The sequence below is a fragment of the Dendropsophus ebraccatus genome, chromosome 7 (genome assembly GCF_027789765.1).
Source record: "Dendropsophus ebraccatus isolate aDenEbr1 chromosome 7, aDenEbr1.pat, whole genome shotgun sequence".
NCBI lineage: Eukaryota > Metazoa > Chordata > Amphibia > Anura > Hylidae > Dendropsophus > Dendropsophus ebraccatus.
In genome coordinates, this window is record NC_091460.1 from 144,631,203 (window position 1) to 144,655,837 (window position 24,635).

At 43.2% G+C, this 24,635-nt stretch overlaps 1 protein-coding gene across 4 annotated transcripts in view; it reads right to left on the bottom strand.

The window, feature by feature from the left end:
• The window catches only part of ZNF827 (zinc finger protein 827), a 111,135-nt gene that overhangs the window by 69,814 nt on the left and 16,686 nt on the right, over positions 1-24,635 (bottom strand). For all 4 annotated transcript variants that reach the window (XR_011364012.1, XM_069978661.1, XM_069978662.1 and 1 more), the window contains exon 2: positions 3,380-4,375. Coding sequence is in view for 3 of the 4 variants with exons in the window: in XM_069978661.1 (XP_069834762.1) it covers positions 3,380-4,375 (996 nt within the window). In the remaining variant the exon portion in view is untranslated. The remainder of the gene's footprint in view (positions 1-3,379; positions 4,376-24,635) is intronic.

The window sequence follows — 24,635 nt, forward strand, 5'->3', positions numbered from 1 at the left end:
AAGCTTAAAAAAAATTCTTTAAAATTCCTATGTATTATGTGGTATGATGGGTTTGGTTAGCAAAAGTTATTTTTTAACTATAACTACTTTTACTTGTAAGACACAAGAATAAAAAATAGGCAGAGGCAGATTTATCAAACATGGTGTAAAGTGAGACTGGCTCAGTCGCCACCGGCAACCAATCAGATTCCACCTTTCATCCCTCACAGACTCTTTGGAAAATGAAAGGTGGAATCTGATTGGTTGCTAGGGGCAACTGAGCCAGTGTCACTGTACACCATGTCTAATAAATCTCCCCCCTAGTGCTCGGGGTTGTGAACTTGTATGAGAGTGTAACCTTCTCATCAGAGTCCTGAATACACTTCAGCGTGTGGCTCAGTTATCTCGCTGTGTCTCCGGCCGCTCATATTTAGCAGGGCGCCCTGGTTACAGACACGTCTAATCTCAACAAACACTTCACAAAGAACACAGACGAGCCGTACGCCATACAACCAAATAAAAGGCAGAAGGGCGCATGTAAGGTAAGGGGATAGGAGACTTGGCCCTGCACTGGAAAGGTTACCTAATAAGTGTTAGAAGCCATTGTCTCCCTATAAAATTACAATGTGTTTTACCCCGACATGGGAAAGAGTGCGTGAACGTCCGTGCGGCCGATACCAGCGAGCATTAGGTGGAGGCACGTGGAGCCGATATTATAGGCAAACCACAACGTTATGTGCTGAACAATCTCACAGGCAGACCTGGGAAGGTGAAGTAGGGAAAGTATCTAAGGCAGAGATGGGGAACCTTAAGGTGGAAAGTATCTAAGGCAGGGATAGGGAAAGTATCTAAGGCAGGGATGGGGAACCTTCAGGTGGAAAGTATCTAAGGCAGGGATAGGGAGAGTATCTAAAGCAGGGATGGGGAACCGTCACGTTGAAAGTATCTAAGGCAGGGACGGGGAATCTTTGGCTGCCCAGGCATGAAGGGAATTGTAGTTTTGCAACAGCTGGAGGGGCAAAGGTTCCCTGTCCCTGATCTAAGGACATGGTGGCTGACATTTTAGAACATCATCGCAACAGATTAAATTATCAAAAAGGTTTTTTTTTCTTCATTAATTCAATTCAAGGCATTACACACAGAGGGAACTTTTTCTAGTGTTCATTTATGGTGATGATTATGGTTACAGCCAAGCAAAAAAAAAAAAAAAAAAAAAAAAAAAACACAACAACAACTTATATAAGAATGTATACTAAGAAAAAGAACTTCTACAAGACCAAAAAATTTTTTTGGGACAAATGAAAAGTGTGTGCTGCGGTCTGCTTCTTCCCAGTTCCTGTGCGCTGCAGCTTCAGAGCAGACTGTCTGAGCCGACAGACTGCTCAGCCAATCGCTGCCCACGGCAGTCCCGGACAGTCGCTGGCCGAGCGGCCTGTCAGCTGAGACAGGCCGCTCTGAAGCTGCAGTGCGTGGGACCCAGGAAGAAGCAGACCGCAGGAGGAGCCCTGCAGCGTGGATAGGTAATGTATACTAGTTAAGCAAGGTCTGCAAGGACATCGGTAATGATGTCTGTGCAGTCCTTGCTAAACGATTATCAGGCTGTGTAATAGTCCCAGTAAACGAACGCTGATCTAGCAGATCGATGCTAATTTACAGTACTGATCGGGCCTCCATTGGCCTGTGTAATAGGACCCTAAGGGACCTTTTTAAACACTCAGGAAGCCTTTGCAGGTGTTTCAGGTTAATTATTGTAATTTTTTGAGACAATGAATCTTGGGTTCCCCTTAGCTGTAGCTATAATCATCAACATTAACCTACAAAAACACTATAAAAAGTTCCCTCTGTGTGTAATGACTATATATATTATAGGGGTTTCACTACTTGTTTGTACCAGGTGTATGTATAACATTAAAAGGGTTTTATTTTACAAGCTCAGATTAAACAATGATTCAAAGAGGATAGCACAAAAGTAAAGGCCTGTGTATAATGAGGCACAAACTGGATGAGGCTGGTGAGGGTGGGGGGCCGCCATGCTCCCCCCACATACAGAACACTCTAATATACATTAACAATTAGTCCTGGGCCAGTGCAGAGGTATAGGCAGTCATAGGACACCATGTAAATAATTACCTGACTGCAGCACATGCTGGAGAGGATGCACATGGGATATAACACAGTGCACCCCGATACAAGAAACTTGTATCACAAACTCTGGGTGAACATATGTGTATCAGTGACCTGGCACAGGGGGTCATGCCTCTGCAATGAGGTATATAACATATTACCACACTATACAGTTATATCACCACATCAACAACAAACGTACCACCATAAATAGTGATTCCATTGTAGAGATTATAGACTGTAAGGTAGCGGCTTGTTTTCTATTGCTTCATCATGCAAGCTGCAGCCCCAGGAGGGACCCTCCCACGGGACATGCTAGTAAAATATATATATATATATATATATATATATATATATATATATATATATATATATATATATATAGAGGTAGGACCAGACTAACACAGGGTGAGAAGGTGCGCGGTTACAGGCAGCGACTAAACAACAAGGCTGGGATCAAACACTGTAACATGAAAGTAATAGAACATGTTAATGAAAAAAAAAAAAAAAAATTTACAACGTTTTTTTTCTTCATTCATTTTAGAGTGTGTGAAGCCGGCCGTATACCGCTGTATGATTGAATTTTACCGTATGATTGAATTTTTTTGGGTCCATCATTATCTTTGGGTTCCCGGGCACATTGCGGGAACTGGCAAAGCTGCAGACAAGCCTTGTGTGTACAGTCACTGGGTGGGGGTCAACTAATGGTGCAAGGGGGGCCGATAAAAATAGAGGAGGCATAAAAAACTAGTCTAGGGGGGGGGGGGGGGGACATAAACTATCCAGACTCACCTCTCCCTGTGCCTCTCCAGTGCTAAATCAACGCTATGGGACCTCCGCTAGGCTCAGAGATTTCCTGCAGAGCTGACATCACAAACCAGTTGATGGACAGCTCGTGCAGCCAATCAGTGACCAGGTGGGAAGCCCCTGCAGTCACTGATTGGTTGATGGGGCATCCATCAGCCAGAATGGACATTTTCCCTCAAGCCTCACAGCTCGGGGGGGGGGAATGCCTTCCATTGGGGTCCCGAAGCCTGTGGCACATCGCGGGCACGGGGAGAGGTAAGCAATGGTTGATTGTTATGTTTTCCCTAAACTTAACTTTTACGACACCAGTTGATATGCAAGAAAGAAAATATTGGTGACCAACCCCTTCAATCTTTCCCCTGACTGCCTATAAATTGAAGCATTACTTTCAGAACAAAAGGTACATTTTTTGGTCTTTCACTTCGAGCCATACAATGCATTTCATTAACTTTTTGAAGTTTATTTGTACCTTGATTTCCAGATTTTGAAGACCTTCCTTTTGGTGAGGGGAGTAGTAGCAGCTCTAAGGACTGCACCGTGGCCCCCTTTTCTGCCTTGTCTTCCGGCAGTGGTAGGGGGTCTTCTGAAATGAGGGGCTTTTTTTTCTCTGCGAGCATACTGCCCGCAGCACGTGCAGCCACTTCCTTAAGTAACGCTGCGGACGAGGTCATCGACGCCAAGGAAAGGAACGGGCCGGCCGGAGAATGGCGCTCTTGACCTGAGGTCATCCCTCGCTCACTCACTTTCTTGGACAAAGCTGCCAAGGTAGAACTCGCGGACTGGGAACTGAACGGTGACGTAAAGGTCTCGAACCTCAGGGTTTCTTCAGTTCTCATTTGCGACTGGTCTTGGAGGACAGCATTGGCAGCAGCTTTCAGTTTGAGGATTGCAGAATCGGGTGAGAGCCCGCAGGTATTGTTTGAGTTCTGTAGCCATTTGTCCTGGCTCCATATAAACCGGTTAGTGGGTACGGCCCCATATTGATCACTGTTCTCCTGTTTTTCGGCAAGTTTTCTGGCAAGAACACTCAACTGCTTCGCGTGATGAGATGAAGCAGAAAACTGTAGGCCTGGCGGATCTTCCCTGCCATTGGTAGCCGCTTCGGATCCCAGCTGCACAGAGCCGGCCTCCAGCAACCGTCGGAGATTACTACTTAATGGCTTATTCACACTGGCTGGATCATCCTCATCCATCGATGACGCAGACGTTGACAACTGTTCCTTACATTGGGAGGCATCCTTAAAAACTTCATTTTCAAAAAACCCGAGGTCAGCATTTAAACTTGGAGTAGCACTTCCTAAAGACGTATCGGGGGATGTGGGGGATTCCCGACCCCTATCGGTAGGAGACAATTTAAAATTGTCTGGTACGTCACCAAAGGAATCCTCAGATGGGGTTTCTGAGTTTGTCCCAAACCAGTTTTCTTCTTCACTGGCCTCTCCGACTTCCTCCCTTCTGGCACCATCTAAAAAAAAAGAAAAAAGTAAGGACCAATAAATCTAATAAGAAACAAAAAACACAAAAAAACATTTATTGCCTTTAAAAGGGTACTCCGGCGAAAATCTTTTTCTTTCAAATCAACTGGTGCCAGAAAGTTTTATATTTTCCGGCGTATAAGACAACTTTTTAACCCCGAAAAACCTTCTCAGAAGTTGGGGGTTCTTCTTATACGTCTTAGAAGTTGGGGGTCGCCATACGCCAGGTATGGTCGCTGCGTACAGTGGGGGAGCTCAAAAACAACCGCATCCCCACCGTATGTGGCGACCACTATAAAAAAAACAAAATTGTCACCCGTTGCTGGCAGACGCGCGTCTCCCGTCATGTTTCCAGCGCAGGCAGTGTGATGCAGAGATCCTGTGCCAGAGGTCCCCGGCCGGGAATATGTCGGGAGACGCACAGCTGCCGGGAACGGGCGACAGGCGAGTTGATTGTTGTTTTTTTTTTTTCAACTTTAGTTAACCCCTGCCTGACCACAGCAGGGCTCCAGCTAGTAAACCCTGCTGTGGTCAGTCAGGGGTTAACATTTTCTGCTGTATAAGACAAACCCCTGAAAATCTTCTTAAAAGTCAGGGGTAGTCTTATACGCCGGAAAATATGGTAGATTTGTAATTTACTTCTATTTTAAAATCTCAAGTTTACCCGTACTTATCAGCTGCTGTATGTCCTGCAGGAAATGGTGTATTCTCTACAGTCTGGAGAAGAGGAGAGGTTTTTCTATGGGGATTTGCTGCTGCTCTGGACAGTTCCTGACATGGACAGAGGTGGCAGCAGAGAGCATTGTGTCAGACTGGAGAGAATCCACCACTTCCTGCAGGACATTTAGCAGCTGATAAGTACTGGAAGACTGCAGATTTTTAAAAATAGTAGTAATTTACAAATACATATGACTTTTTGAAACCAGTAGATTTGAAAAAAATAAATAAATCGCTGGCGTACCCCTTTAACGACATCAATGCTCATAGCAGCTTGCAAGAAACCCCCAAACTCTTTAGCCCATATCCAATTCCCGTTATTTTTTAGCCTCTTAAATAAAAAATTTGGAAATATTTTAAACACATTAAACCAGGTCACATTTTCCCCCCGATATGATATAAATGTAAACAATCTGTACTAAGACATCTGGAGGGCCACGCCGAAAAGCAAAGCCCTCAGCCGCAGGCTCCTCCTGGCTCTAGGACATCGAGGGGTCAGTGGGGGCACAAACACTCCGACCTTCACCAAGAAACTTCTTCATAATCACAGGGTCACTTGAAGAAATTAAAAATGATTATACTATATACCAAGAAAGAAGGTTAGGTAGCGATAAAACGGTAATTCTGCCACCATGTTCGAGCTAAATGATATTTTATCAATGGTCACTAAAAAGTGTGCAAATCAGATTTAAAGGGATACTCCTGCAAAAATCTTCTTTCTAATTAACTGGTTTCAGAAAGTTATATAGATTTGTAATTTAAAGATCTCAAGTTTTCCAGTACTTATAATCTGCTGTATGTCCTGCAGGAAGTGGTGTATTCTCTCCAGTCTGACACAGTGCTCTTTGCTGCCACCTCTGTCCATGTCAGGAACTGTCCAGAGCAGGAGAGGTTTTCTATGGGGATTTGCTGCTACTCTGGACAGTTCCTGACATGGACAGAGGTGACAGCAGAGAGCACTGTGTCAGACTGGAGAGAATACACCACTTCCTGCGGGACATACAGCAGCTGATAGATACTGGAGGACTGGAGATTTTTATAAAGTAAATAACAAATCTATACAAACTTGATTTAAAAAGAAAAAAGATTTTTTTTGCTGGAGTACCCCTTTAACATACATGCATAGCCCAAAACAATGAGAACAACCCAGTGTAATATGAGACATAGTGAAGTAGGCCCACTGCACTCGGACTCACGAAGACGCATCCCACTAGTACAGAATAAAGTAAGCTATTAGATGGGGAAAGAGAGGGGGCAGAGTGGAAGAAAGGAGAGTGGGGAACAGAGGGTAAGGAGCACACAACAACAACAAAAAAAAAAGGGGGGGGGGGGGGAAACAGATCGCAGCCGGGGCAAAAATTGTCTGATCCGCAGTAACAGGAGAGGAATCTGGAGGCCAATAAAGTAAACTCAGAACCTAACAATATAGATTATCTTTGATGCACTAGTTTCCTGGAATTGCAATAAACTGGGATTTCTGTGAACTGACAGGATAAATATACCGTCTTACTTCACAGTGAATAGTGGGAAAATGAGACCCCTAAAAGCTGCAAAGTGAAGGGTGTCAGCGGCAGGGCCGTATTACAGCTGCTGCTGCCCTAGGCACTAACCCCAAAGACGCCCCTTGGGGAGTGTGGGGGAGCCTGGTTTCGGCCACCTGCATTTCTCTACATGGAGAAACATTGCCTGAATCGCGTTTTTTATGGTTTTTAACGGCTTAAAACATAAACAAATTTCTACATAGAAGAAATGATGGCGTCTGCATATTGTCTGAGGGAATTCTCACCACAGGATTGGTAGATTGGTAGGTAATAGCTCCAGGCGTCACATTTACCACCGCCATACTAGACCTGACCAATACCACCATACTGTGACTGGATAACACCGCCATACCAGACCTGACCAATACCACCATACTGTGACTGGATAACACAGCCATACCAGACCTGACCAATACCGCCATACTGTGACTGGATAACACCGCCATACTGTGACTGGATAACACCGCCATACCAGACCTGACCAATACCACCATACTGTGACTGGATAACACCGCCATACCAGACCTGACCCAATACCGCCACACTGTGCTGGATAACACCGCCACACCAGACCTGACCAATACTGCCATACTGTGACTGGATAACACCGCCACACCAGACCTGACCAATACCGCCACACTGTGACTGGATAACACCACCACACAGACCTGACCAATACCACCATACTGAGACTGGATAACACCGCCACACCAGACCTGACCAATACCGCCATACTGTGACTGGATAACACTGCCACACCAGACCTGACCAATACCGCCATACTGTGACTAGATAACACCGCCATACCCGACCTGACCAATACCGCCATACTGTGACTGGATAACACTGCCATACCAGACCTGTCCAATACCGCCATACTGTGACTGGATAACACTGCCATACCAGACCTGACCAATACCGCCACACTGTGACTGGATAACACCACCACACAGACCTGACCAATACCACCATACTGAGACTGGATAACACCGCCACACCAGACCTGACCAATACCGCCATACTGTGACTGGATAACACTGCCACACCAGACCTGACCAATACCGCCATACTGTGACTGGATAACACCGCTATACCAGACCTGACCAATACCGCCATACTGTGACTGGATAACACTGCCACACCAGACCTGACCAATACCGCCATACTGTGACTGGATAACACCACCACACCGAACTTGACCAATACCACCATACTGTGACTGGATAACACTGTCATACCACACCTGACCAATACCGCCACACTGTGACTGGGTAACACCCCCATACCAGACCTGACCAATACTGCCATACTGTGACTGGATAACACCGCTATACTGTGACTGGATAACACCGCCATACCAGACCTGACCAATACCGCCATACTGTGACTGGATAACACCACCATACCAGACCAGACCAATAGCGCCATATTGTGACTGGATAACACAGCTACACCAAACCTGACCCCCGCCCTTTCCTTGGAAAGACATCAGATTTACTGGCAATTCTGAACAGGGAGGTGGGAGTCTAAAAAAAAAATATTTTTTTTTAAAGTTGTTTCTTTCCCCTGCTCCCTGGTGCTGCCCCCCTAGGTACCGGACCGTGGTATATACAAAAACCAACCCTCATACGGCTCCATAGTCACAGCTATGGACGCTTCCTTTTCTACAAATGACACATTCAGTTAAGTAAAAATGCATCCGGAGATTTATATTCTATCATTTCTGAGTCCTATCGAGTGCCGACAATGTAACCAGATGAGAAATGTTTATTCCTCCATTACGGGGACAGTTAGGTGGGGGTGGGGGAGTACACTGCAATTATTCTTTAGGTGGTTATATTCCGATGCTACAAGAGGCTTGTGATGCATACTGAGCGGACTGACTGGCACTTCTGGACACTTACAGGAAGATGGCCGCCGGTCTCCAGCACTGTACCACCGATTGCTGAATGAGTCATTACAGATTTTGTTCACGTCCAGGTTTTACTGCCGCAGTGATTTATTAAATCCACAATAAAGTTATGGATCGAGAACACAAACATATAAACATTCAAAAAAATCTGGTAAATGGCGACTGGCTGCGGATATGGACTGATCCCCAATCGCACATGTAACGGGAAACCAACCACTACTTGTAGAGTTCACCTTTTATTTTCCGCTGGACACGATGCTATTTGTGTCCTCTGTCGGCTATTCGGGTTTGCTCCTTCAAAGCCTATTAAAACTGTTGAAAGAAGTCAATTACATTGTAAATTGGAACTGCTAATTAAAGATCAGAGGATTAAGAGAGTGTGCGGAGAATAAGAAGTGATAAGCCATCAAGGCGCTCCGCTCACTGCTGGGATCTCCGGCCATTTATACTGGGAAAGATGCAAATACCTGTATATACCTGCGGAAACACCGAACGATAATATTACACGGCCCTATCTGGCCGATTATTGCTCCCTGTAATAAACACAACGATCGTTGATAAAGGCTTGGACCTATAATTGTTGGGCGCCGACTGCGCATCGCTACATGTAATAGTGCGCGGGCAGCAGCTGATGATTTCCAAACTGTATACATTACCTATCCATGCTGCAGGGCTCCTCTTGCGCTCTGCTTTTCCCCGGGTCCCGCATGCTCCAGCTTCAGAGCGGCCTGTCAGAGCTGACAGGTCGCTCAGGCAATCACTGGCCAGGACCACCGCGGCAAGTGATTGGCTGAGCGGCCTGTCAGCTCAGCCAGGCCGCTCTGAAGCTGCAGTGCGCAGGACCTGGGGAGAAGCAGAGCGCAAGAGGAGCTCTGCAGCATGGATAGGTAATGTATAGAATTTAAGCAAGGGCTGCAAGGAGATCGGTAACAATGTCCATGCAGCCCTTGTTAACCGATTATCGGGCCGTGTAAAAGGCTCAGTAAACGAGCGTCGATCTAGCAGATCGGCGCACGTTTACAGTTATTATCGGGTCATGTAATAGGACCCATAGTATGGAGTTCCCGCCATCGGCTTGTGCACCAATTCTTTTGTTTATCTGTTGGGCACCTAGCGGGCTCAGCTGCCTCCATAAAGGCGATATTACTTGAAGTGATTATCGGCTGTATTGCTGCTGATCTGCAGACCGCCGCTATCTCCTATGGGCTCCCTGGACAGTCTAACGATCGTCCAGGGAGCCCCCCAGCTCGCTGTCAGCGCGTGTAATAGTGGCACGTGCTTACCTCTCCGCACACCCCCAGTGTCGTCCTACTGTGTCACCGAGTCCTCCACTGACCACAGCCGCCTCCACTTTCACAGGTGAATTTATCTCGGCAGAGACGACCGTCTCAGCCAATCCCTGACTGAGATGGGACACTGCTGCCGCCAGTGATTGGCTGAGTAGACTATATTTGTCTGTGGAAGTGGCATCGGTTGCAGTCAGAAAGGACCCAGAGACACCACAGGAGAACACTGGGAGAGTGTGGAGAGGTAAGTATACAACAATTTTTATGTTTTATATATGGGCAGTAAAAGTCTGTAAGTGCCGGATAACCCCTTTAACCGATTTTGACCCATACAGAGACAGATGGGATCTTCCAGCAAGACATACAACATATTACATGACTAGAAATGCAGACTAGAAGAGTATGACCAAAACGTCCAGGTACCATCCTGGCCCCCTAATTCACCAGACATAAGTCAGCATCTGTTGGGGGCCACCTCGATGGTTGTGTTCTCCCCCATACACCCTACACCTGCAGTCAGGATGGCTTTATATACCTGTGACTACCGACCAGAGGCCGTTCCCGGCCCATCTAGCTGATGTCCTTGCTGTACTTTTAGCTGCTGCTCATAATAATGGGACCTGACAGTGTAGATTACATAGTGATTTGGTTAATTCACTTTAATTTGCACACCAAGCCGCCTCATTACACTGCACACGTCACATGGCTAAAAAGGACAGGATCATCAGAAAATTACTTATTGTATAAATAATGTTTTTATGTAAAACAGATTTTTTTAAAAAATGTTAGCGACTTTTTTCTAATTTTCCATTTTTCTATTTATATTATATAATAATCCTGAGATAACTGGGGCTAAAACTAAGCTGAGACTTCCTGTTGTGTCTGTGGTGATAAGACCTCTTCACAGAGCCTGTCTATTGTCGTCTATGTCCATGAGTCTTACCGTAAAGCATGTCACTAAATGCTGTTAAGAACAGCCCAGGCAAGATAGCCAACTCCATAATAATGTACAAAAAGTAAAATTAAAAAAATAATAAGTCAGAAAGTAGAAACAGATTAGAATAAAAGAACAAGTGATATATGTGCTTGTGTGTAAACAATACAGGATATATATGATTCTGCTGGATGTATTATATACAGGATATATATATGGTGAGCGGGGTATACAGGATATATAGGATTCTGCTGAGTGTATTATATACAGGATATATAGGATTCTGATGGGTGTAATATATACAGGATATATAGGATTGTGCTGAGTGTATTATATACAGGATATATAGGATTCTGCTGGGTGTAATATATACAGGATATATATGGTGAGCGGGATATACAGGATATATAGATTCTGCTGAGTGTATTATATACAGGATATATAGGATTCTGCTGGGTGTAATATATACAGGATATATAGGATTGTGCTGAGTGTATTATATACAGGATATATAGGATTGTGCTGGGTGTAATATATACAGGATATATAGGATTGTGCTGAGTGTATTATATACAGGATATATAGGATTCTGCTGGGTGTAATATATACAGGATATATAGGATTGTGCTGAGTGTATTATATACAGGATATATATGGTGAGCGGGATATACAGGATATATAGGATTGTGCTGAGTGTATTATATACAGGATATATAGGATTCTGCTGGGTGTATTATATACAGGATATATAGGATTCTGCTGAGTGTATTATATACAATATCTTTATACCCCTCTCGGCTTTCAGCCTGACCTGAGTAGTTCTCACCGCTCCATGTGATCAACATAAGGAAACAGGATGTAGACGTCTATTGAACAATGTAGTAGAGAAGATGAAGAGGTTGGGAGCCGCAGAGAAGATTTTCTCATGTATCTCTGGACTCTTATAGTTTGGGTCACACCAGTGTCACCGGACATCTCCAATGTGCCATAAAGAGGATACGGCCCCGGAGAGCGCCATTAGTTATATTAGGATCTGGAGCCCGGCTATTTTCTGGGGAATCATAATAATAAGCAGGTGCATTTAACCCATTCAGAACCAGGCTATTTTTGGTCTTAAGGACCAGGGTCCATTTTCTAAATCTGACCTTTCTTATGGTGAGTTTACATGGAACTATTATCTTTCAAATTTTCGCAATAACAATCACATTCGAGCGATAAACGGCTTGAGTAAACAGCGAACAATCAAGCGATGAGCGAGAACTCGTTCATCTTGATCTTTCAACAAGTTCTCAAATCTTTGTTGGTCGTTCACTTTAAATTCGCAGATCGCTTCGTGTAAACGGTCTTTTAAGATGGGCTTCAGCGATCTTAAAAATGATTACAATAACGATTTTTCTAACGATTTATTCATGTAAATGCAGATCGTTATAAAAACCAAACTGTTGCTTCATTAAACGATCGATTGGGCGAATTTTCGCTTTGTGTAAACGGACCATTACTGTATGTGGTTATAGCTCATAGGGGTTGTTCACCAATACATTTTCTTTTAAATCAACTGGTGACAGAAAGTGCAAGATATTTGTAATTTACTTCTATTTAAAAATCTGCTGCTGTGTGCCCTGCAGGAAGTGGTGTATTTGGAGAGCAGGAGAGGTTTTCTATGGGGATTTGCTGCTGCTCTAGACAGTTTCTGACATGGACAGAGGTGGCAGCAGAGAGCACTGTATCACACTGGAGAGACTACAGCAGCTGATAAGTATTGGAAGATTTGTAATTTATTTCTATAAAAAATCATAAATCTCTGGCACCAGTTGATTTGAAAGAAACTATTTTGTAGTGAACTACCCCTTTAAGATTGGCCTGCTTCTGGGGCGCCCGACTTCTATAGGTCCCGTTCAGCAAATCAGTGCGCTGTCCCACTGCACCCACCGATCGCCTGAGCAGGAGCCCCAGAAGCAGGCCGGAGCGCGGATGGGTAATGTATTAACCGGGCCGCGGTGGGTTAGGGGGGCAGGGTTTACATACTCGCGGTGGAATAAAAAATCCAAACTGACAGTATCGCGAATTGCTGCAAATTTCACTGTGAACTCGAAGCGTGAAATCCGCTGAGATTCCAGTATGTGTGACCCCACCCTAAATGTGCGGTATTTTCCTGTGTATAAAAGACTACTTTTTAACCCAGGAAAAGCTTCTCAAAAGTCAAGGGTCGCTGGGTGTCGTCTTATAGGGGGAGGGGGTGCTGAAAAACTTCGGAACCAGACTGGAGAATCTGCGGTCGTCAGTCACCGCATGTGGTGGGGAGAGCTCAAGAGTGGCCGTATCCATATTAAGGTCAGAGAACGCTGCAGGCGTCCGGAGTATGGAAAAAAAGGAATTCTGTAGAGCGGCGCTGTGTCCAGAAAAATACCCCTCTATCCCCTGTCTGGCCGCCCTTGTATCCTACCGATATTACTGGTAAGGCATCATTTTTCTTGCCATGTACAGTATGAAATGACCTCAAACTTTTTTTTTAACATAAAGGTAAAGGGTAAAAAAAAAATTATTCTTTTTTCACCCCCCATTAAAAGATGGGATTCTCAAAACATTACATGTACCCCAAAATATTGGCATCAGAAAATACAACCTGTGCAACATTATGCTATGTCAACAGAAATATTGATTAACTATGGCTCTCAGAGTATAAACCAGCTGCATCCTAAAGGGGTTAATCAATGGATACATTTTTTTCCACATCAAGTAGAGGAAAAACTTCTTGAATCATCACAAAACAAACAAATAAAAAACAACACATTATTAAACTCAAGTTTTTAGGACATCACACATTGTATTTCTGTCAGTCTTTTTAAAAACACAGAATCTTTCCATTATTTTGCTGGCAGTCCCACTACTGGTTTAAGTTGAAAAAAGGACTGACAAAAATACTAAGTGTGCACATAGCCTTAAAGAGGATGTACCACCAGGTACATCCTCTTTAATCTGAACCGACGGATCGAACGACGCAGTCACAGGGAAGCCGATGCCGCGGTTCGTTTTTCGGACCGCGGACCGGTTCCTGTGCATGGCGCCGTTCTATGCACCGGAACCGGCCGGTGCTCAAGCACTGGAAGTAGGCCCGGACCACCCCCAGTCGCGCTGTGACAGCGCTGTTCGATCCGTCGGTTCACATTAAAGAGGATGTACCTGGTGGTACATCCTCTTCCAAAAAAAAAAAGTGTTCAGACCAAGACTGACCAGTAGTAAGAGCTCTCCCTGCTCGGTGTTGATGTGAGAAGTTGCGCCCATAGACGTCTCATTACATAACACAGAGTCGGGAGAGGAACGCGCTGAGTGCGGCTGATTCTCACGATCGGTTACAGTCTGAACACTTAGACCTCGACCAATCAAACTTTTGACACGTCTATCTCTAATTATTTTACAGATGATAAACGTTCTACGCCATAGTAGTTCCAAGAATCTTCAAGAGCTGTGACAGATCAGTTTGCAGTTTTTTTTTATTTTTTTATTTACACCCCACTATTCTCACATTGTCAGGGGGGGGGGTGGTTGTATCGTGTTTTTGGTTTGGGTTGTTATAGAATTGCAAAACTAAATACGAAACCAAACACAGGTTAAAAATGCGTACTGGGGACAGCAACAAGTACAGCGCACGCACAAACACAAAATAACAGAAGACGGGAGCGTGGAGAGGGAACGTATTACAGTATACGCAACCATTAGATGTCGGCCGCGCATCACTATTACACGTAGGTGGCCAATGATTTTGGTGTCGGATCTAAGGACACGATCAGTTGATGATCGTTGTCATCAGCTGATCATTATAGTGCTTGAAAAAGCACTATATTGTAATCCATATTCTTCTTCTTCCAGCCATTCTTCTGCCATTAATACAGCCTGAACCGCTTTGTGCACAGACTCCGTTCAAACTGCGTTTTGAAGCCCTTGGTGGTGACAGGTGTGCTATTTTTGGTTCCGATCGGATTCGACATTTTTTAAGACATTTACGCTTAAAGACCGCTAATTTCCCATAGGAAATAACGGCCACACTGTAAACGCTAACAGCCAATCACAGCACATATGAATATAGCTGATATATAGCAGCCAATAGAAATTCTAAGGTCTTGTCAGTCAATGCCTCACAACATCCACACAGTCACATGTCCACTATTGGCCAATAGAAGATGTAATATATGGAAGGTCCTTAACAATTTTGTCTCACTGACATGAGTAAGATTGTCATGGTAACTGAGCAATGATCTTTATTAGAGATGAGCGAACTGGGTTCGGGTTGATCCGAACCCGAACGTTCAGCATTTGATTAGCTGGGGCTGCTGAACTTGGATAAAGCTCTAAGGTTGTCTGGAATACATGGATACAGCCAATGACTATATCTATGATTTCCACATAGCCTTAGGGCTTTATCCAACTTCAGCAGCCACCGCTAATCACATGCTGAAAGTTCGGGTTCGGATCGACTCAGGCATGCTCGAGGTTCGCTCATCTCTAATCTTTACCGTTATAAGTAGCAGAGTTCAGCCAGTAAAGTAGCAGAGCTGAGCCAGCCATGTAGCAGATCTGACACCCGCACTATGTAGCAGAGCTGAACTAGCCGTGTAGCAGAGCTAATACCCTCACTACGTAGCAGATGATTCAGTAAAATAGCAGAGCCGATACCCACATGATACAGCAGAGCTGAGTCAATGAATTAGCAGAGGTACCAAACTCACTCTTAAAGGGACGGTACCCAAGTCGCTCTTAAAGGGAGGGTATCAAGGATTAAAGTTTCTCTTATAGGGAAGTCACTGTAAAAGGGGCACTCTTTTCAAGCACTATGTATTTTCCTGGAAATGCAAATCTGGTTGTCTCTATTACACGGACTGATAATTTGCAGAATAGGACCAATTCGGCAAATTATCGCTCTGTGTAATAGGGCCCTAAGACTGTGGAGATGAATGATTCTTGTCCACATACCCAGATTATTTGCAGATGAGTACATCCTGCACAAAGTAGAGACTGTTCTTGGCTATCCTCTGAGCTGTCACTTCCATCGAGTTCCTCACCGCGTACCACCCCCATCCCCGTATATCACCTGTTACATGTCGTCTCTGTGAACAATCACTGCTATTCGCACACTGTCATTTTTTACTCCATTTGCGGAGTCATAACTTTTTCCATCAACCTTTTTCTAATTCAGGGGGCACATTTTCCCATCTGTGCAGCTGTCAATGCAAATGCAATGTGTTTTTACAGGCAAAATACTATAGCGTTACTGATGGGTTTTGTGAAATCACTACATGTCAAGAGATTGGAGCGCACTATACTTTGATTAAACCTTCCCATCAGATCAGAGCCGGCCTAGCCGCTCTTTTGTTCTAAGCTCTTAGCAATATAAAGGGAGGAAAATGGGAATATTAAGAGAAAAAGGTTTCTGCTCCGGTTACCCAGACAGCAGCTCCATACGCTCTTCACAAGATTGTTTAGGTTAACAAGGAAAGCCAAGTATTAGAGAAGCTGAAAAGCACTTTACACCAGCCTCAGCAAAGGTAAGCAAATTGTCAGTGTAATAACCCATTTATGTCTTCCATGTTATCAGAAAAAGCAGCATCGTAATTAAATGTAGATAGCGAGAAGCAAATGTAGGCTGTCCTAGTAATGGCTCGTGTCAGGAAGGTAAGAGACGCGTGCAAGAGGCCCAAAGTATGCACACCGGGTGCAAGCCAGGTACTAACACCTATAGCTCTAAAGGGGAGAATTATTAAAAATTTATTTAAAAAGAGGACCTGTCCCCCCCCGTGCTGGGGTGACAGGCTCCCGACCCCCCGCTAGAGCACCTTATACTTACCTGATAGCGCCGGGTCCCGCTTCTTGAGACAGTCCGGTGACAGAGTTGTCAGCGCCCGAAGCCCGGCGCGCGCTCTCCTGAGATGAGTCAAACTCTCATAGAAAATGACTGTGAGTCCAATGCTCCGTCATTCTCTATGAGTGTTGGACTCATGTCAGGAGCACGTGCATCGAGCTTCGGGCGCTGACATCTCCGTCACTGGACCGTCTCAAGAAGCGGGACCCGGCGCGATCAGGTACATATAAGGTGCTCTAGCGGTGGGTCGGGAGCCTGTCACCCCGGCATCAGGGGTGACAGGTTCCCTTTAAAGCAGGGATAGGAATCCTTCAACCCTCCAGCTTGTGCAAAACTACACCAGGCATGATGGGAATTGCAGTTTTGCACCAGCTGGAGGGCAGAGGGTTCCCCATCCCCGACTTAAAGAAAAACTGCAGCCCAGGACATTTGAGGCTAGATACAAGTTTCCTCTAGAGTGGCCACTACAGGAGAAATGTGGAATTACAGGCCAGTCATGGTACATTGTGGTTTTCCTTTCCAGCACATAGGGTGAGAATCCCCTCCAAAACCTCATTTATTGCACCATGATCTCTAGTTTTTATTAATATCATATTGGTGTAATAGAAAAATTTTGATCACTTTTTATTAATTTTTTTCTGATACATAATTAAAACAAAAACAGCAACCCTGGTGTTTGTGGGTTTTTTTTCCTTTACACCATTCACCATGCGGGAACAATAATGTTATATTTTAATAGAGCGGACAATTCTTTTAATTTAATCATGTCCCTCCTTTCCCTTCTTCCTCCTGTAATTATATATATATATATATATATATATATATATATATATATATATATATATATATATATATATTACAGGAGGAAGAAGGGAAAGGAGGGACATGATGGAAACCTTTATATATATATATTACAGGAGGAAGAAGGGAAAGGGAGGACATGATGGAAACCTTTATATATGTTACAGGAGGAAGAAGGGAAAAGGACATGATGGAAACCTTTATATATGTTACAGGAGGAAAAAGGGAAAGGACGAACATGATGGAAACCTTTATATATGTTACAGGAGGAAGAAGGGAAAGAAGGACATAATGGGAACCTTTATATATGTTACAGGAGGAAGAAGGGAAAGGGGGGACATGATGGAAACCTTTATATATGTTACAGGAGGAAGAAGGGAAAGGGGGACATGATGAAAACCTTTATATATGTTACAGGAGGAAGAAGGGAAAGGGAGGACATGATGGAAACCTTTTTATATATATATATATATATATATATATATATATATATATATATATATATATATATATATATATATATATATATTACAGGAGGAAGAAGGGAAAGGAGGACATGATGGAAACCTTTATATATGTTACAGGAGGAAGAAGGGAAAGGGAGGACATGATGGAAACCTTTTTATATATATATATATATATATATATATATATATATATATATTATATATATATATATAAAGGTTTCCATCATGTCCTCCCTTTCCCTTCTTCCTCCTGTAATATATATAAAGGTTTCCATCATGTCCCTCCTTTCCCTTCTTCCTCCTGTAATAAATGTTTCCATCATGTCCTCCTTTTCTCTTCTTTCCTGAACTTTAAGAGGACCTTTACACGTTTGGCAATTACAATCTGTTCACAGCCGATGTGGGATAAAAAGTAAAAGGAGTCCGGCCTTTTCTGGCCTTGACGGACAGATCTTTCCCTATAAACAAATATGGAGAAATCGGTCAATTGTGATTCATGGTGAGAATCCCCGCTGTGCACCGCCTTCATCTTAGTCAGCAAAAAGCTGCTTACAGGTCTGCTTTAACATCAATCATAAAATAGAAAAGCTTAGATAATCCAGCCCCAACCATAGGATGGCCTCAACTTTTATCAGCCCTAAAAACTATGTAACCATCACTATAATAAGAAGAATCTGCAATCTTATATACACCAGTCTATGGTTTCTATAGGATTATTTTTGAACGTCATTACTCATTTCTCATGGTTCAGGATTTACATCTGGTGAAACCTGTTGCATTCACTTTCAATATATAAAATGCATTATTATATTTCCTTTATTCTGAGATATATATATATATATATATATATATATATATATACAGACCCATTTAAAGCGGTTAAAAGATAAACAGATCGCTGATCTCAGGGAGACCAGCTAAACAATAACACTGTGGGCTTAAGTGCTCAATGCAGTGAAATCCTAGGTGCATTGCTCCCTGGGAAACATGAATATGCAAAAGAAGATACCCAGATACCCCTCCTGGAAGGACCCAGCCAAGGGGCGACTCCTGTAGGGAAACCACCATATTAAGTGGCCCTATTAGTCAATGTAATGACAAGGGAAAAACCAAGGCTATGTATCCATCGACAGACAGCTGTTTTGGGGTGCTGCCCTGAGATCAGTGCAGCACCCCATTCAAAGGGGTTGTTCACCCAAAACAATTCTTTCAAGTCAATTGGCCCCAGCGAATGCCAGAGATTTTTAATTTACTTTTATTTAAAAAAAATGTCAAGTCTTCCAGTACTTATCAGCTGCTGTATGTCCCGCAGGAAGTGGTGTATTCTCTGCAGTCTGACACAGTGCTCTCTGCTGCCACCTCTGTCCATGTCAGGAACTGTCCAGAGCAGCAGCAAGTTCCCACAGAAAACCTCTCCTGCTCTCCAGGCTGGAAAGAACACCACTTCCTGCAGGACATACAGCAGCTGATAAGTACTGGAACAATTGAAATTATTATTTTTTTTAGCTGACAGGTATTTGTTTTAGTGTAACAATTTAGAATAGGCCACAAATTTGCACTAGGGAAAGGGCCAAGAACATGGGGCTGATGGGGAGGAGTGACGAATGGCTGCCCTGAACTCCATGTTATTAGTCTCAGCATGCTCCACTGATGCACAACGTTTTATCTGATACTTTGCCTATTGTTGCTCTGGTTACTTTGTCAGATACTTCTTACTGGAGGCTTCGCTTTGGCCGTCCAGGCACAATGGGAATTGTAGTTTTGCAACAACTGGAGGGCCGAAGGTTCCCTATCCCTGGCTTACACAGACAGATTTATCTGACATATTTTTGAAGCCAAGGTCAGAAACAGCCTATAAACATTTTTAAATCTATTCCTGGCTTTGGCTTCAATAATAGAGTTATTAGCACTCGGCCTGTGACAAGATATTTCTTTATTTCTTCAGCATACCCTCTGAGACCCCCTCACTCCAGGCTGCTACATAAACACTCCATTAGGTAAGTAACTAGGGTCACAATGAGATCCACACGTGGCCGCCACCTAACAATTGCACAATATCCATCATTTGTACATCAACTAAATATGGACAAAGACTGTATCCATCATGTCCCCCTGTGTGGATAGGCGACGTCCTCCCGCTTTGGTAAGACGGAGGTTGTCTGGGTGGCACAATCTTTTCTTGTTAGATAAATCTCTGGAGGAGCAGCGTGCAGCATTAGGTTAGCTTCACACACACCGTATCACAGCAGATTTGATCTAAATAACTGAACACAGCATCAAATCGGCTGCGGATCCTGTACGTGTGAATGCACCCTTATTCTTACAGTTAAAATGACGCACGCCCCCCCCCCCAATTATAAATCCTGGTGATACAGACTAGTCATATACCTATAACTAAGTACATCTCTCAATCTACCAAAGCAAATCGCTTACTGGTAAAAAGAAAAGCCTAACAAAAATTTCTAAAAAAGTGACAAGGTCAACTTTTTATGTAAAGTTGTCGCCAATAAAACTGCCAATTTTTATCGTTTTTTTTTTTTTTTTTTTTATAGACTAATATCCCCCTTACATGTGGCTCATTGACGACTATCTGGGCCGTTTTTTTGTGTAGATTTTATTTTAATGCTTTACATTTGGAGTAACTTTTTTAGATTGTTTTTTTTTTTTGGGGGGGGGGGGGGTTATTAAAGGTAAATTACGAGAAAGTTAGAAGCATCTAACCTGCCAATATGCCCCTATAGTACACAAGGTGCTTAGGTTGAAGGTAAACTTTTTTGATCCTCGGCAGAATTTTTAGATTATCTGCTATCGTGCGCTGGGGAACATTAGCGGAGGTGATGCCAAATATGAATTGGGAAGGACAGGCCGGTTGGGCAGTGCACTGAGGGTGTGAAACAGGTACATATCAATATGCAAAAAGATCTGCGGAGCCTCAGTTACGTTTCTCAAAACACTGGACGAGCCAGATATCCCTCCAGGGAAGGGTCTAGAAAAGGAGTGGTACCTGTACAGAGACCACCAAAAACCACCATAATAAGTGGTACATATCAGCGCCCCCAGCAGCCATGGACACCCATCAGTACCCCGCCATCATGTCACCAGGCTGATGATTGACCAACATAGCCTCACAGTTTACTTACATGCAGTGGTCTAGATTTTACAGCAGAATGTAGGGAGTTAAAGGGGAAAACATGTTAGTTAGGGTGGGAGCCAAATACCGGAGACCCATGCCAGGCAGCAGTCTAGCCAAAGTGGCCACCATATAGCTGCTAAACCCAACTACCCCGAGCCCCTTTAGCTTCTTTGTCCCTGGAATCTTTATCCCTTTTTCAAGGGAAGGATTGATACACAAAAGCAATGAATTGTATATAAGCATTAAAAGGGAAGTCCAGCATCGGACATTTTTTTCCGTCTCCAGCGCAGGGGTTTGCTGTTCCCCACTCTGGTTCCCAGTCTGTGCGGGGACTCCACTCAGCCAGTCAGCAGCCAAGGCGGGACCCGGCTACGACGAGTCACGACCCAGTTTCCGCTCAGACCAAGAAACGTCCGGGGGGACCGGGAACTGCGGGGGGCTGCAGGAGGTAGGTGCGTGCTATGTTTAGCCACCACCTCCCCCACTCTTTTAGGGAAAAAAAAGTCTGACACCGGACCTCCCCTTTAACCCTCACACATGTATATGGAGTCCGTGGTATGCCTATGATATCACACAGAAACATACAAGAGTCTGGCATAGCCGACACCCGGAACTATCCTCCGCTAGAAGAAAAGTCATAATAACCAATAGAGTATAAAGTCACACACACTATTCAGACATAATTTCCCCCAAATTGCAGCCAACGTGCGGTGTAACCATAGCGTTAATGACACACTTTATCCTACTCCCTGGAAAGGACGTCTAATCTCCAGACACTTATATTTTCACACCAATCACAGCACTACGCTAAGGAAGAATCAGACTAAGCACTGCCTATACATACGACATTACGGAGAACGCGAGCTGCAAGCAAAGGGCTCCGCCGTGCAAACAGGAAGCTGACCTCCATCTTTGCAACAATGTGTATAAACAAATCCTGTTCACGCTGTAAAAAGGAAACAGTCTCTTTTTGTTACACTGTAAACTGAAAACGTCAAACAGATGAGATTCCTCACAACGGCCACAGCGATGGAAAAGAAGGAGGAATGTTACTTGTGTAATCTCACCGACCCGAGCTGAGAGGAAGTGAGGTTACAGAGGGAAAGGTGAGCAAAAAAGACACCATGGTAGGAAAATGTAACCCATAAACCAAGAAAAACTGACTGTAAGCAAAACAAAGTGCAGTGTTACACACACACAATATCTATCTATCTCTCTCTCTCTCTCTCTATATATATATATATATATATATATATATATATATATATATATATATATATATATATATATATATATATATATATACATACACACATTATCATTATATATATATATATATATTATATATCTCACACACACACATAACCGGAAACAGAATAAAAATATTATTATTATTATTATTATTATTATTATTATTATTAACAACAACCATAATAATAGTATATATATTACATACACACACACACACACACACACATATATATAATAACAGAACGTTGTTAGCTAACACTAAAGGCTTGTTATGTCTATTGTAAGTCACATATTACACATACTGGACAAAAGTAGAAGGCTGGTTTCACGCACGTTTTTTTTCATAGTTTCTTTTTAAACGTTTTTGGAAAAACAGATGCATTTGTGTGCATCCGTTTTTATTTGTTTTTTTTCCATTGACTTCCATTATTTAAAAAAAGCGTACACAAAAACGTGGTTGACCACATTTTTGTGTAGGATTAAAAAAAAAAAAAAAAAAGGATTAGTTTTAATTTGTTTTTTTTTTTTATAATGGAAGTCAATAGAAATACTGATCTAAATGGTTACACACAAACACATCCATTTTATTGCAAAAAGGATTAAAAAAAAACGTAGTGTGAACCCATCCTTACACCACATTACACCAACAGGAGCATCCTAGTCTAAATCCATAGGCATTGATATAGAGTTGGGGCCCTGTTTGCACTTATAATAGGTTTTTCTCCTCTGTGAAGACATCCTAGAAGATTTTGGAGGCATCTGGGATTATTCACCCATTCGTCCATCATTCATCCATTTGTGAGGTCAGACAATGATGTTGGATGAGAAGACGTGGCTCGCAATCTCCATTCTCGTTCATCCTAAGGCTATGCTCCCACTACCTCTTTTTAGGTGAAATAACAGCCAATATTTTATAATACCGGCATAAATAATGATAGCCTTAAAAAAGACGGATGAGGTAAAGTTTTCTAACACTAAATGCCCCCCCCCAATGCCTTGACTTGTAATTTACTGCTATAAAAAATCTTTAGTCTTCCAGTACTTATTAGCTGCTGCATGTCCTGCAGGAAGTGATGTATTCTTTCCAGTCTGACACAGTGCTCTCTGCTGCCACCTTTATCCATGTCAGGAACTGTCCAGAGCAGCAGCAAATCCCCATAGAAAATCTCTCCTGCTCTCCAGACTGGAAAGAATTCTACTTCTCGCAGGACATATACGTCAGCTGCTAAGTACTGGAAGACTCGAGATTTTTTTTAATAAAAGTTAATTACAAATCTCTGGCACTTGCTGGGACCAGTTGATTTGAAATATATTTTTTTCTTGGTGAACAACCCCTTTTAGTGTAACCAAAAGCTTGAAAGGGGTTATCCAACAAAAAATATTGTATTTAATCTTTATTTATGAACATAAATACTTATCAATAACAATTAATAAAAATTTTAACATTTTTTAAGTGAACAACGCCATTAATCGTTCCCTTCGCTAGAACTAAGGGGCATATGCCAACCCCTGGGAAAACTACCCCATAGCATTCCTCATGTACCAAGCTTTACACCTGGTACAATGTAGTCAGGTAATGCCATCCTGGCTTTCGCTAAACCAAGGCTCATCCATAAGGAGGTATGATCTGTCACTCCACAGTGGTGTCGTGGACCATTCCATCCGATGCCTGCCATTGTGTTTGCTGATGTAAGGCTTGCATGCAGCTGCTCAGCCATGAAGCTCTTAGCACAGTTTTTGTGCATATCTCAATGGTAAATGAGGTTTAGAACTGTAGTTACATAGTCAGCAGAGTGTTAGAAACATTTATGCACTATGTGCCTCAGTACCTGGTAACCCCCCACTTAATCCACCACTGTTGGGCTAATACATTGGCGGCACATGCTTCTGCTTGGTTGTCGGTTGGTTGACAACTCGCTCAGGCACTCGCCCCGCTCAGCGATAAGGGGTGTTACATACCCAGAATGAAAAATCTGCTGTATGTTTTTTTCATAGAAAATGACAGTACACGGTATTGGCGCGGAACTGGAAGTGTAAAATCCGATGCGATACAGTACATGAGGCATGCATGCGCAGGTATGCTTGCGTGCACATGACTGTCCTTCTAGTATCGGGCATCTGATAACTACACATCACCTTTCTATATAATATGCCCCGAAACCATTTCTCATCCGACCCTGTGGTCAGATTAACCTTTGTAGAGCCGTGACCTGGAGGCCGCCCGTCTAATGAGCTCTAATATCTCCGCATGTATTCCCATAATAAATTACCATTATACATATTGTTTCATACTCCATGTCATTGACATTTAACTGCAATCTCATCTAAGAAATTGATAGCAAATTAATTATTGC